Genomic DNA, 16,004 nt, shown 5'->3' on the forward strand with positions numbered 1-16,004 from the left:
ACATTAACTAAAGAGATTCCTTTATACATTTGGGAGTCATGCAAAGGATCTTTAACTCTCAGGACCAGAGCTGGGAAGGACTTCACAGGCTATGTCAACTTTCTTTTATAGTTGAGAAAATCAACACTCAGTGAGGTTGTGATTTACCCAAAGTCACATAGAGAGTAAATGACAAGCAAGATTTAAAGTCAGGTTCTTTAACACCAGGGCCAGTGCTTACATAAGAGAAATTATAAGAGAATCCAACCAAATTCAAATCCAGATGTCCCAGGAGAAGTTCTCTGAGCTCACAGTGACCCCTGGGAAATGAAAACCATCTGAATTTAGTTAGCATTTTGTGCTTTCTTTGACCCCAGCCTTTTATATTCCATAATTAATTTATTTCTTATCTAGTGTGTGTGTGTGTGTGTGTGTGTGTGTGTGAGTGAGAGAGAGAGAGAGAGAGAGAGAGAGAGAGAGAGAGAGAGAGATCTCTACTGCTAGTCTGAGTCTTTCATTAGCTTTTACAAAGCCAAATCCAAATTTATATCACCTAAAATATTCCTAGTATCTCTGAAGCCAGAAGGTACTAGTGAACATATATTCAGTTCACTTCAGAATGAGCAGAGTTCTATATCCAAGCCTCTGGAATTCTGTTTTGAATAAAGACCTCATTACAACCTCTTGTATAGGATTTTATAGAGAAAGTTGCCAGAACTGCCTTACCTGCTGCCTTAAACATATATTAGATAACTGATTAATGTTTGTTGATTGAATGAATCCATTGTGGCATAGTGGATAAAAGGCTGAATTTGAAGCCACTGGATTGGAGTTGATCTTAGACTTGTTTTTCCCTTCTGCTGTGACATGTAGGTTACTCCATATATTTCTGGATCTTATTTTTTTTTCTCCTTTATAAAAAAAGTTAAATTAAGTCAATGGCATCAAATTCAGATAGAATTAGGGGCCGCTAAACCATTAATAAGAATTTGTAAAAGGCATAGTGACTTAGAAAACCACATATTAAATTATCCATGTTGTTTTCTAGTTTTAATTTGGTTCTGGCTGCACCCTGGAGTGTTGGGGGCTAATGTGGATTTGATCCCTCTGGACTGGATAACCTTTGAAATCCCTTCCAACTCTCCATCTATGATCCTGAGCTCTGAATTGCATTCCTTTGAAATGACGTGTGGATGATAGTTTTTACCCATCTAATTGGCAGATGTCTTTAGGTGACAAGGTGTCAGGGAAATAGCTTTAGATCTTTGATTGGGAGGCCTGCTTTCTAGTCTCAGCCCTGCTCTTGACTTGGCCAAATCCTTTTGTTGTCTCAAAGGGGTAGTTTTCCTCATTTGTAAACTTAACAGGTAACATCAGATGATCTCCATTGTCGTTTCTAGTTGTAAAATCCCATGATCCTATTTGCCTCATCTTGTGTAATTCCCCATTTCAAAAAAAAGTAATATTAGTTTGATCAATTCAGGGACCAGGGACAAAGGAGGGAAGGGTAAGAAAAGAACAATAGTAGTCCACTCTGTTTTAGGGTCAGGCTTATGTTGCCTATATTAGCAGAGATCCTGGATTATTTTTAAAAGAAATGGATCCTTTTGGCAGTTTGCTAAAGCCTATGGATTCTTAAAAATAAATATTTTTAAAATGCATGAAATGAAATACATAGGATTGGAAAAAAACACCTGGTAATACTTAAGGACAGTTATCAAAATATTTTTAAAAGACCATAATTTAATAAATCTTGGATTAGATAATCTCTAAGAACCTTTCCAGCTTTAAATTCTGCATGTTCTCTGCCCTCAAAGAGCTTCAGCAAAGTAGGAATCAGAATTTAGAGCCAGAAGGAATTTTACACAATTAATGATTTAATTCCTCTTTTATCAGATCAATAAATTGACAAATTATAACTTGCCATATCTACACAGATAGCCAGTAGCTAAGGTGATCTCAAACTCCAAATTAAGTGTTCTTTTCACTATATAGTAGGCTGTCATTTGCTCTTTGTGTGTTATGGGGTGGTGGTAGAATTATTTTAAAAAACCAATCATTTTTAAAAGTGCCCAATGCTTTTTGAAAGTTCCATTGCTATGGATTACAATTATTACTATATTCGATTTAAAATTCATGAATTAGTATTTACATTTTTAAATTATCATTATTTGTGATGACTGCATTAGCATCCTGGATGTTAGAATCAGCCGGAGTCAGGATAAGCAAAAGTCCTTGGTCTTTATTCTTGGTCTTTATCGGTAGAAGTGAAGGGAATGGAAGAGTAGGATCTCTGAGACCTCACCTCTTCCTCTCTGGCCCAGAAGTGTCTCTGGCTAGTCTCCCTGAACCCCCTAGTCCCTCCCACAATTTTCTGTTTACACCAAACAATTGGGCCAGCACAGGATAGTGGGAAACGCCATTTTCTAAGCATATTCTTAGAGTAATGTCCAATTGGTAATTAGCCTCAAGTGCTAGGTTGTCCAACCCCAGTACAATGACTCAAGAGTTTCAGCCCTTTACAGTTATTTTTATTTTGAGGAGTCAATTGTGGTTAAGTGACTTCCCCAGGATCAATAGCTAGTAAGTGATAAGTGTCTGAAGCCACATTTGAACTCTGGTCCTCTTGACTCCAGGGCCAGTGCTCTATCCATTTTGCCATCTAGCTATCTCCATCTTAATATTTTTTAAAAAATATCAAAACATCTTATAAATTGAATCTGAGACAATATTGACGTCTTAACACACTCCTTCTGTATAACTAAAACATAATTAAGACTATAATCTTCTAAAAAGGGAAATGTGACTATTAATGTGTTCAGTTACTCAGGAACTCTGAAAACAACAGAAATTTTGACAGTTGTATTAAAACCAATCTAAGGATACAGAGCATTAAAAAATTAAAATGCCTCATTACAGATGACTTGGCATCTCTCTTCTATAATAATAAAACAAAGCCGCTAATGCACTCAGCCTTTCGGGGCTGATTATTCAGTGATTTCCTTATTTGATTTCTCTTTAGAGAGAGTGACAGAAAGAAACAGACAAAAAGAGGGAGAGACATTCTGTATTTGAGGAGGATACTTTGGAATATTGCTTGTTGGTTAATTAATCAGTAAAAATTTGACCATTGAATCAAGATTGGGGAAAATAAAAGACAGAAATTTACATTCAGAGCCTTATAGATATGTTTTTATCCTTAATTAGCTCAGGATTTTTTTTTTAAGTCTTTTGGTGAGACTAGCTACAAGCTGTGTCATTTTCTCACATCACTACCACCACCACCACCATCATCATCATTATTTTACTATTATATCTTAAGTTTTCTCTTTAGGGATCTTACAATAAATCATGCTGTTTAGTGCAGGTAGTACAAGAGGGTTATAAGTGTCCTGGTACCTACTAATTGGTTAGTAGAAAAATGTAACTTCTGAAAAGCTGTGGTATGAGAGTGTGACAGACTCTCACTTTCCTTTGGCTAGAAGCTATGCTTCTCTTATTGTACCCTAATTAGCTTTTTTTTTTGGCTGCCACAGCACATAGTAAGCTCTTTATAAGTGACTGACATCCCACTGCTAACTAATAGTGAGCTTGTAGTCCACTGAAAACTATAGATTTTTTTTTTCCAGAACGACTGATGATTAACGATTCTTCTCCCACTTTAAACTAATCTAGTTATTTTTTATTTGGACCCAAGTATAAGTCATATACCCCTCTTTAGTTTCATCTTCTTAGATGAGTTAGATCAAATGAGTTAATAATTGTAAATTGCTTAGTTAGTACAGTGCCTGGCATATAGTAAGTGCTATATAATTGTTATGGTTGTTTTTGTTATTGTTATTAAACCCAGTGCTTCTGGCTTTTCAAGACACTCTTAGACTCTGATTATGTCTTCTATTATGTTAATTGCCTCTCTGGACTTTTTATCAACTGCAGATTTAATGAGCATACTCTCTATGCTCTTATCCAAGTCACTGATAAAAATTAAACAGCATAGATTCCAGTATAGATGCCCGAGGCACTCCTCTGGAGACTTCCTCCCAACTTGACATTAAATTTGGATTTATATGATTTTATTATCTTTTAATTGGCATCCCCTTTTCCCACATGAATAATATGAGACTTTATCAAAAGCTTTGCTAAAATTTAAGTAACATATCCTTAGCATTCCCCTTATCTATTAGTTTAGCAATCCTATTAAGAAAGGAAATGAATTTAATCTGGCATGATCTGGTTTTGTTTGTTTTGTTTTGTTTTTTAAAATGAAACTGCACTGGTTCTTTGCTCTCCAGGAGACTGGGAACTGAAGGAAAATTTGTTCATCCTGATAAGGTAGTTTGTTGATTGATGTTGCTTGTCGTTCATTCTGCAATGACATACAAGTGTCATTTTAGTGAGGGAGGGCTATGCAAAGTTACCAGCTTCACTTTCTCCAACAGAGCCGTCTGGGTCCAGTGGCAAGATATAGATCAGGATGACCTGAGATGGCCCTGGATCTAGTGGAAGAGTAAAGTGTGGGAGTCTATTAAGCCTAATAATTGATTAATAATATTAAACTAATTAAGGTCTCCATTTGACTGAGGCAATGCCCAATCAGTGATTAAGGCTATGTAGGAAATGAAGCAGAGAATGCCTTCTTTTACCTAGTCAAAGGGGGAAAAAAAAAAAAAAGATTGTAGATTAGCTTAGCTCAATTAAGTTGACTTTTCACACCTGTTAAATTTCTTCAAGACAAGTGATTATGGCTTATTTATTGGTGTTTATTGCAGCCTCTTAAGAATGATATGTGCTGAGTTATAGTTATTTGATTAATTGACTAGGATATGCCCTAGGAAACTCTTTCGGTACAGGGAGTTCCTTGAAAGGGTTATACTTTCCACCAAAGCAGGATACATTGTAGGTGCTTAACAAATATTTATTGATTCATTGACAGTGCCTTCTCTATAAATTGTGGTCTTAGTGAGGTATATGGAGCAGAGATGTCACACACAGGGTATTGGGAGTCCCTAACATTCCTGCATGCCTCTGAAGCAGATTAATATGTAATTGAAGGTAAGATGATCAGCTATGAATGCTTTGACTATTTTCAGCAACACAGTGATTCAAGACAATCTGAAGGATTTATGATGAAAAATGCTATCCCAAATCCAGAGAAAGAACTGATTGTGTCTGAATACAATTTGAAGAAAATTTTTAAAACTTTATTTTTCTTAAATTTTTTTTTGAGGGGGACGCATATTTATATTTTCTGTCACAACATGACTTTTTCTTATGAAAATGTTTTACATGACTTCCCATGTAACTTCTCAATGTAAGGAGTGGGCAGGGAGGAAGTGAAAGAATCTGAAACTCAAAGTTTTAAAAACAAAAAAAATTGTTTTACATATAAATGGGGGGAATAAAATGCTAAATAATGGGGGGGAATGTAATTGGGGAATATTTAACAAAATAAAAACAATAAAAGATAGTATCAGGTTTTTAAACCAAGTCAATATGATGCCTGAAGGAACAGTACAGTTCAGTGGTTCTCATTTCTATGTAAGCTTGACATCACTAGTTTAGAGCCTGAGGACCTAAATTGTTTGCTCAGAATCAAATAGCCAGTATATGTTGGGGACAGGACCTGAACATAGGTTTTTCTGATTTGGAGGAGAGCTAGCTCATTATTATTACAGGATGCTTTTCTTCTATAGATAAACATAATGCAAATTAGAATCTGATCAATGTGTTGTAGGAATTTTAAAGTTCTGTGAGATCAATTTAAGCAAAAAGTCCAGTTCAGGACATTAAGGAAGGCTTTATGGAAGGGGTGACATTTGAGTTCCAGTCCTTAGAATCATAGCCTTTCCTGAATATTGGAATGTTAGAAATGGATCACCTTGTCCAGAGCAGCTAGTTTCCCTCTGCTGCAGTTCAATTTAATTTTAAGAGTTTTTGGATTGTTTACTACATTTAATGCCATGCAGGCCATAAATTTGAATAAAACATATAAGAATGTCTCTACATTCAAGGAATTCCCTACAATAGTAGGGAGAACAAAGGGGCAAAAGTAAATCTTTCTTTTTAGTTTATATTATACTTTGGAACACCCAGACTTAATTTCCAGAAACCCTTCTGCTCCCACTGCTCCTTCCTTGAAATGAAATGGCAACATTCTGAAAAATATTGAAATTTTGTAGAAAGAGTTAGATCACTAACAGTTTAGTTATTTGTGGTATTCAATGAATCTCTCTATAGAAGTAGGAATGGGTCTTCTGTCATGTGAGAATAATGAAGTAGAGAATCAGTATTATGTTAGTATTGTTTAAGCCTTCTTTTGTGCAAACACAAGAATAGATATGACTAGCAACATCTGTGAGGGATATTTAAAATCTAATTTTTTAGTGAATTATTTTCTTCAATTAGCCTTTTTATCTCCTTTTGCATTTGGTCAATTGAACTTTTACATGAAGTGTTTTGTTCATTGTTCATTGCATTTTTTTCCATTTCACAGATTTTGTTTTTCACATCTATTTCGTAAGAAGTTAAAAGCTTTTTTTCCATTTCATCAAGTCTATTTTTTAAGGAGTTTTCTTCAGATAATTTCTGATTTTTCCTTTTCCATCCCCTCTTGCAAAGATCTCTTTTCTTTTCCCCATTTTTCTTCTAACTCTCTTTTAAGATCCTTTTTGGATTCTTCCAAGAGAGCCTTGTGAAATGGAGACCAACTCATATCACACTTTGGGGCTTCATCTGGAGTTGATTTGCTTTGAGAATCCCCAGGGTTTGAGATCTATTCTTCCCTTTCTTCATAAAAGTTGTCTATGGTCAGAATTCTTTTTTAAAAGGTTGAGGTTTTAAGACAAAGGGGCTACAGAACCTTTAGTTTGCCCTGGGGTGGTTCTGCTGACTGACTTCCAGTGGTGGGCAGGCATGGCCAGGTCCCGCATTCCTCCAGGGTTCAATGGCTCACAATCTGCCTTTGAATCTGCTTTTGAGTGTCTTACAGTAAATCTGCTGAAGCACCAACTTGTAACCAGGACAGAATAGCCTAAAAGCCTTGTAATAGATTCTCTACCCTGGCTCCCTGGCTCCCTGTCCCCCAGCTCCTTACCCCAGGCTCCCTGCTTTGCTTTCTGGGCTCTGCAGCTTTTCCCCAGCACGATTGTAACAAACCGGTTCTGAAGTTCTTCCAAAATATCTTCTTCTGGAAATTTGTTGTACTCCAAATATTTGTGGGTTCTGTGACTCCAAATCTAGTTCAGAGGCTTAATCTGTTGTTAATTAGAGGGAAGCTCAGATCACATAGAGCTGAGTCTGCTTTCTGCCTCTTGGCTCCGTCCCCCTGTGAGGGACAGTTCAAAGTCATTGATCTCCGTGATCAATAATTGTGTCTACATGTATAATCTGTATCCTACCATAGGAGTGTCATCATACTCCTGTCATTTTTTCATTTCCTTGGTCTGCAAAAAAATTTAAAATACTGTCACAATGGGATAGTGTAATGGGCTTGGAGTCAAAAGATTCTGAAGTCAACCTTCTCGTCTGTGTGTCCCTGGACAAGTCATTTAAAATTTTCCAGTTTTCTCATCTTTAAAATGAGGATATTTATCTAACATAAGGATAAATAAGATAACACATGTAAAACATTTTCTGAAACTTAAAGAATTATATAAATGCTAACTATTATCATTAGTATTGTTATAGTAACATTTGGTTGGGATAGAAACAATTTTTATTAAGCTTATTAAAGTTTATGAGAACTTGTAATTTTTTAATCAAGGACTTCATAATAATTTCTACATCTTGTATCTTGGTTCATTCCTATTTCCATAAGGGTCTCAGCTATTCATGTCTAATGCTTTCAGCTTCAGAAAGTATAATCTCAAGTGAAGATTTCACCCATTAGCCAAGTACAGAATTAAGTTTCCTCTTCAGGTGGTATTTGAGCAACAGGTATCTGGTGGCAATGAGGGATGGGGCCATCATGCAGAGGTTTAGCCAATCTCAGCCCTGTGAGGGAATTGTGGTTTCTAGCAATGTAACCTTTCTGTTGCATCTTTTGTTTCCACAGTGAGAGAAAAACGAAAGAGCCTCTTCATCAACCACGTAAGTGAAACCGCTTCCTCAAGTTGTCCTGGGCAAGTGCTACATTGGTGACACTTATAGTTGAAAACCTAATAATGTTTCCTGCTGACTGAAATTTAATTGTTATTCTTTAATGCTATTTAGAAGATTGCCAATGATGCTGAAATCGATTTTCTCTTTGTGACTCCATAATCAGTGTGTATTCTATTGAGATTCCAACCTACTGCTTTTTTCATCTTAGAACATCTGTAAATATGCACTCCATTGATATCACAGCTTTGCATTAAAAGCTCCCTCCCTTCTTCACTCCCTTCCCTCTTCCTTCTCTTCCTCTTTTCCTCCCTTTCTCTTTCCCTCCCTCTTTCCCTTCCTGCATTTTCTCTCTCTTCCTCCCTTTCTGTCTCCCTTTCTCCCTCCCTCTCTCCCTTCTTTCTTCTCTCCTCTTTTTCCTCCCTCCCTTCTTCCCTCCCTTGTTTCCTCCCTTCCTCCTTCTTTTCTTCCCTCTCTTCTTCCTTTCCTTCCTTCCCTCCCTCCTTTTCCCTCCCTTCCTTTCTTCCCTCCCTTCCTTTCTTCCCTCCTTTTTTCCCTCCCCCCTCCTTTTTTCCCTCCCTTCTGTACCTCTCCCTCACCCCCAGAGTAGTTCTTAGTGGACTCAGCAGTTGTAAGAGGCCTTTTGGTACTAGAAGGAACAGTTCATTCCAGAAAACCCAGCTCTGCTCTCTCTTACTCTGGCTCTGGCCCAGCTCGGTAGGAAGTGATTCCTTTTACTCTATCCTTCCTTCAGACTCAAGTGCAGCTCAAGTATTATCTGTGATATTAGAACATAGGTCAGTGAGGAATGATTTGTAAATGATTTACACCTATCTGGTTATGAATATGCCATTCTTTAAAGCAAATCATTTTTGTGCAGAAAACTCTTAATGATGGAATATAATGATCCCAACTCTTTGCCTTTCCTTGTCTTTTCTCCTGCTGTATTTGGACATTTCACTTCTTACCAGCACTTCCCTCAATAGAAAAGGAAAGTAATAGAATCAACACTCAAAAGAAGAGTGTGTGTGTGTGTGTGTGTGTGTGTGTGTGTGTGTGTGTGTGCAATGAATAGTATGAAGGAAGAATTTAGTTCTTAAATTTATTCATGCCATCCTTCCACTCCTATCATAATGGATATTAAATATTCAACTATATATGAAGCATTGGTTTTGAAGTCAGAGGCTAGGAGTTTGATTCTTGGATAATTATTTGCTTGTATTCTGACTCAGTCACTTAATTTAGCTATACCTCAAGTTCTTCATCTATACAATGGGAATAATATTCAAATTAAGTATCTTGTGGACATTAAAGTATTATATCAACAAAAGTCAATTATCATGTAATGTATATATTTGTTTACCTCCTCCTTATTTCTCCTCCATGATATTTTTGAAATATCAACTTGTTTGCCTTAGTTTCCTTAAATGTAAAGTGTGAGAAATAGTAGCACCTAGCTCATAGGGTTATTGTGATAATCAGATGAGATATTTGTTTTGGGGGGGGGGGGAAAGCGCTTGACATTTACATCCTTATTTCTTTTCCCAAAGATAGAAAAAAAGAGTTACTGTTTTGGTGCTTTGGGGCTATGCAGTATTTTATTTAAAGTCAGAATGATTGTTGGTCTTTATGACAATCAGCCAAATAACTTAAATATTGTATTACACTGGTCTTTATGACAATCAGCCAAATAACTTAAAAATTGTATTACACATAGCAAAGTATTCTGCATAATTATAATTCAATAAAAATGTTCTTCTTTTAAAAATTGGTAATCTCTAATTTTAACCTGAGGTGAGCTGAAATAGAAAACTACCATTTTAAATCTTAGGAAAAACCTATACCTTGTGTTGTGTAATCCTGGCATCCTACCAACACTTGGTGGGATTATATCTGAAATGTAGTTGTAGTAATGCATACCAACAAAATGCTGAAACTGCATAACAACAAATCATGCTCTTTGGCAGTCCTAATTTAAAGATTTTTTTTACTCTGGGACCCTTTAAAATGAAAGGGAATTCTCTGAAACTTTTATTTCCCCTTCTGCAGCCATTCAGGAAGGTAGTAAACTTGCCATCTCTGAAGTACTTGCTGTAGGCTAACTGGTCGTCCTCATTATTTGCAAGGAAGCCAAGTATCTTTTTTCCTTTGTTTATCAATCTTGTCTATATCTGTTTAGGGATTCTGATGTAATTATTATTATTTATTAGCTTTGTTTTTTTGGGTTTGACCAAATTAAAATATTCTTTCTGAATTCACCCAAGTTTTCTGCAGGTTAATGCAAAAAAAATTATTCTTTTGTCCTCCTGGTTTAGCTAGTCTAGTCACTGTTATATGATTCCTGAAGTCTCTTATTGTATCTCATATTTAATGACTAGGGGAAAAATAGATAATGTGAAGTAATATTGAGAATTTATGTTTGAGGTGTCTGGCCTATGCTCACACCCAGTTAGTAAATACCAAAGCTGAGATTTGAAACCCAAATATCTTCTGACCCCAAGTTCGAATTACCTTCTTTCTGTTAAATGAATCTAGCTCTTGGGAGCATTATCATACCCATTTACAAGTAAGGAACTTAAGCCTCAGGAAAGGTGAAATGAGCCTTTCCAATGGTCTTTCAACTAACACATGATAGAATTCTGAGGGGTATCCATTTGTCATGACTCCTGCTTTTCCATGTCTTGTACTCTTTCCTGCATCGTCTCTTAAGTGCACTAAATACATTGAATTCAAGAGAAAATTACCAAGGGAGGTTATAGAATCTATTTAATTTGAAATATTTGAAAATTGGATTTAGGAATAAACATGCCATGTGTCTTTTATATTTGTTTATGGTACTGAGCGTGTGGTATTCTTGTTTGAAAATTTTATTGATATCTTATATTTCATTATTACTTTCATTTTCAATTTGTCCCTCCTTACCACTTAAAATTGTTACTTCTAATAGAGGGGGGAAAAAAGAAGGGGAAAAAAAGCTAACAAAAACTATTCAACACAATAACTGTCTTATAATATATGCAATACTCCACACTGTAGTTTAGCATCTTGTAAGTCTAGCATCTGATTTTATGTAAAGAGCATTAATTAGATTGGGAATCAGAAAATCTGTATTTTAATACCAGTTCTATCATAAGTTGTGTGATCTTAAGTAATTATTGGCTTTTTTTAAGTTTCCTTGGTTCAGTTTCTTCATTTGTAACATTAATGAGTTGGATTTTAGATTTAGGGGAAAGGTACAAAGTGCCTTCCCTCTTGAAAGTCCTAATTCATTGTTAGAGGGTTTTAAATAGATATGGTAATGGAAAATAAATTTTTCTTCAGCTTCTTTCATGGCTACATCTCTGGGAAATTGGAGACAACAGCATAAATATGTGAACATATTTGCTAGTTCTTTAGTTTATAACCAGTTACTTCAAGTGAACAGGAGTTTGTCTTGTTTAAAATGCATATAGACTACCCTTCCATAGTTAAGATGAGTTTTTAAAAAATTGCATTGTAAAGTTTTCACTTTTGCTGATGAATTAAGAAAACAGTTAATAGGTTGAACTTGCCTTTGCTGGGCTTAGAAAGTGCTATACCAGATGATGGTGTGGGTAGCTGATAAGCTTTCTTGGTGTGAGTTTTGATGTGCAAAGGATCCAATTCTCCAATTTATAATTTGATGACTCTGCTGAAATGTGATAGTTTGAGGGGACTTAAATTCAGTTTTGCTAAACCCTCAGATGGCTTCCTCTTTCCATTTCCAGAAAACTGAAAACTTAGGCCTTTATTGTTAGTTTTCAACTTAGGGTTGAAAACTGTACTTGTTGTAGGGGGTGGTAAGTGACATCCTTAAAATTGTCTTAAAATCACCACTACCCTCTTCCTACTCAGAGTTGGAATCTAAATCAGATGTCAAAATTAGAAGATAGCTCCGATGCTATTTGTACCAATCTGTTCATGAATTAGAATCCCTTCTATAATTTACAAGTGGTCATCTGGTCTTTGAAAAACAGAGATAAAGATAAGGTAGACAGAAAGAACCCACTACTTCTCAAAATCCATTCCATTTTTTGATCATACAGTATTAATTATTAGGAAGGTTTTTCTTATACAATATTGGAAACAGCTCTTCCCCCATCCTTGTGAAAAAAATGTTTCAGTTTGAATTTACTCATTGATTCCATAGCTACTGAAAATCTTGGTTTGTGGGCCCCCACTAAAGCCAGAGAACATAATGTTTTCCTCATAAACTGGAGGCATATTCTTCTGCTATCCCAGGCATACCTTGGAGATATTGTAGATTTGATTCCAGCCCCTTGCAATAAAGCAAATATTGCAATAAAGTTAGTCACATGAATTTTTTGGTTTCCCATTGCATATAAAAATCATGTTTATGCTGTAGTCTATTAAATGTACAATTATTTTATCTTAAAATGCATTTACCTTAATTTAAAAATACTTTATTGCTAAAAATGCTAATTATCATTTGAACAGCCTTCCTTTTTCCTGGTGGAAGGTGTTACAGCTATGTTGATGGCCGCTGACTGATCAGGGTGATGGTTGCTGAAGGTTGGGGAATGGTGGCAATTTCTTAAAATAAGACAACAGTGAAGTTTGTTATATTGATTGATTCTTCCTTTCACAAACTATTTCTCTGTAGCATGATGCTGTTTGATAGAATTTTAGCCATGGTTGAATTTATTTCAAAATTGGAGTCAGTTTTCTCAAATCCTGTTATTGCTTTATCAGCTAAGTTTATGTAATATCCTTCAATTGTGTTTCAGGGACTAGGGAGGCCTGAGAACGGAGGGGGGGGGGATGCAGTTAGAACACATAAAACCTTTATTGCTTAAGTTTTCTGTCTTACATGGGAGTGGTTCCTAGAATCTAAAATAATTACAATAGTAACATCAAAGATCATTAATCTCAGATCATCATGTTAATGAAAACATTGAAATATCATAAAAATTACCAAAATGTGACACAGAGACATGATGTGACCACATGCTTTTGGAAAAATGGTATTGATAGACTTGTTTTATGCAGGGTTGCTACAAATCTTCAATTTGTAAAAATGAAATATCTTTGAAATTCAATAAAGGGCAATAAAAAAGTAAGGCACAATAAAATGAGATATACCTGTATACACATATCATTTAAGAAGAGTGAATAGAACAATAGATAAAGCATATTGTAATATGTGTAATATAATAATATAACGTAATAATACATTAGGGAGTATTTGAAGACGCTTACGGTTGGGAACAATTATGTCAAATCTCACACATGGAGGGAGAGCTCATAGCTTTGACAATGTAGGATGGTCATTGGCTTCTGGTGATGTCTTTGTGCTATTCTTCCTAGTCTCGTGATTGCTCCTGGGTATAATAACTCCTGGACATTGCTCCCCTGATCTTGTGCTCCTTGTTAGGCGTGTGATTGTAGCTGGTCTTCAGTTAAGTATTTACCTTTTCCCCCATCTGTTTCTTCTGAGAACCCTGGAAATTCAGCTTTATCTTGTTTGGTGAAAAAGGAAGAATCTTTTTAAATACAGTATTCATGCTGGGGGAAAACTTACGTGCTTTTTCACCGTTAGTCAAAAGATCTGTGAGCTCCTAGAGTCATAGACTCCAAGGGGCATCATTCTTTGTGGGACACAGAATAATAGCTAGCCAGTTATGTAGAGCCGGTAGATATCAAGTCTGCTTTTGACTCTACCTTCTCTTATGAGGATCAGCTCTCTTTAGTCCTCTATCTGACTTACTTAGAGTTGAGTCCATATACTTCCTTTTTTCATTTTTACATTCTCCACTGAATTGCATTCACTGGCAATCCTTTTTAACAAACTGTGTAAATTTGAAATTCCCCAGTTTTCCTCAGATCCCTAGTATCCTTTGGATCTTTCATAGAAATGAAAGGAGGAAGGCAAGAACAACAACAAAAACAAAGTGAAACTATGGTGAGGTCTGAATTCTCTATTTCATATTTATTTCTTTATTTTATATGTGTAACTTATTATACATTTCTTGGGTTTTGAGCTGTTCTTAGCTTAGATCAAGTCTAAATCTCACTCTGTAACTTGATTACATTGCTTATAATGCATTAGGTGGCACAATGCAGAGTGCTGATCCCAAATTTGGCTTTAGATATTTCCTAGCTATGTAATACAAACACACATCACTTAATCCTTGTTTGCCTTAGTTTCCTCAGCTGTAAAATAGGGATAATAATAACTCCTACCTTTCTGGATTGCTGTGAGCACCAAATAATTTTAAAGCCCTTAGTAGAGTGCTCAAAATATAACAAGTGCTATATGATAACATTATCATTATTACTGTTACTATTATTATTACTGTTGTTTAATTTTACCCTTTGAAGCCAAGTAAAATATCTAATTTCTTTTCATTATGGCAACCCTTTAGATCTTAAAGACAGCTTTTCTATTCCCTTTTGAAATGTCTTCTCTAATTCCTTCAACTATTTGTCATATTCTTGAGGTTCATTGCTATTCTGACCTTTCTTATCTTAATATTCTCCAGTTATTATTTCATTGTAACATCTCTTTTATATACATAGCTCATGAAAACTGTTACTTTCTCTTTAAGAACCAAGGACAAGGAACTCAGTTACTGTTACTGTGGCTTTAAAAGCTAAGATGTCATGTTGGGACAGGGGCAGTTGGAGTTACAGTTGGAAGGGGCTGATTGGATGGGAGAGATGTTTGCCATGAAGAACCTCTCTCAGAGGATGAGGGGAAAGTGAAGTTTTTCTTTTTGATCTCTAACCAATTAAGATCTGTGACAGTCAGCCAGTCAACAAACGCTTGTTAAGAGTCTAGTGTTTGCCAGGCACTGTGGGAAGAACAGGAGAGAAGGGTGAGGGTGTGAGGAGGAAGGACTTGTTTTTGTTTTTAATGGAAATCCTATAAAAAGAACTGAATATAGTCTCTAAGGAGCTAGCAATTCAATATATTTTGGGAGTGATTTTCCATTGTTATTAAAGAAAAGACAGAGAAGGTATTAATGTTGAAGAGGAATATGAAGAACCTTCATAGGCTTTGATCATTTATCTGAAGTGAGATGAATACTTGAGACTTGTTTCCAGAAAGTACAGAGGAATCATCTGCTGTCATTTTGAGAGTCTGAAGAGACTTTAAAAGGTGATATTTTGCTAATTGTATGAATATTTGGTAACTCTAAATATTTATTTAAGGATATCAGATGAGTAAAATAAATTCTAGGGCCAAAGAAGGCTTTCTCAGGTTCATTGAATAATATTTCATAAATTCGAGTGGGGGCTCAAATTAATGACAAGAAATTTTAAATTTATTAATGAGGAATATGTTATCAAAATACTCCTAGATTACTGTAGAATTTGGGATTAACAAGTTAAATATATTGCAACAAGAGTCAAATGGAAGATCAAAGTAAAGTGACCTACAAAAGAATGTGGTCAGTCTTAAGACCCTGCATGTTTGTCATAGCCAGTTCACTTCTTGTCTGTGAGTGAAAAAAAAATTAACTGCCTTTTTCTTTGTTTGAATGCCATGTTTTTGAACCAAAAACAGAATGTTCTGCTTTAAAACTTGAGAAACAAGTTGAGAGAGAGAGAGAGAGAGAGAGAGAGAGAGAGAGAGAGAGAGAGAGAGAGAGAGAGAGAGAGAGAGAGAGAGAGAGAGAGGGAGACAGAGACAGAGACAGAGGAGGAAGGGAGGGAGGGACAGAGAGAGAGACAGAGAATTCCTAATTCTGCTTCCTAATGTTATGAGGAAATCTAGTCCTTCCAGTTGGCTACCCTTCATCTATTTGAAGATAATTATCATGTTTTTCCCACCCCAAGTTTTTTCCAGGCTAAACATTCCCAGGAGCTTGAGATATGATGCTCATATGATGTGATTTAGAGTCCTGTGACCATTCTAGAGGCTGAGTCAGAGGAAGTTTACCCTA

At 35.7% G+C, this 16,004-nt stretch overlaps 1 protein-coding gene across 8 annotated transcripts in view; it reads left to right on the forward strand.

Moving 5' to 3' along the window:
* CCNY (cyclin Y) overlaps positions 1–16,004 on the forward strand; it is a 256,186-nt gene that overhangs the window by 194,828 nt on the left and 45,354 nt on the right. For 7 of the 8 annotated variants that reach the window (XM_074267117.1, XM_074267123.1, XM_074267116.1 and 4 more), the window contains exon 3: positions 8,033–8,067. In XM_074267117.1, the coding sequence (XP_074123218.1) occupies positions 8,033–8,067 (35 nt within the window). Of the gene's footprint in view, positions 1–8,032; positions 8,068–14,686; positions 15,218–16,004 lie in introns of those variants that run through there. The other variant, XM_074267124.1, reaches the window with a different exon arrangement.

The sequence above is a fragment of the Sminthopsis crassicaudata genome, chromosome 5 (assembly GCF_048593235.1).
Source record: "Sminthopsis crassicaudata isolate SCR6 chromosome 5, ASM4859323v1, whole genome shotgun sequence".
In the NCBI taxonomy this organism is placed as follows: Eukaryota; Metazoa; Chordata; class Mammalia; order Dasyuromorphia; family Dasyuridae; genus Sminthopsis; species Sminthopsis crassicaudata.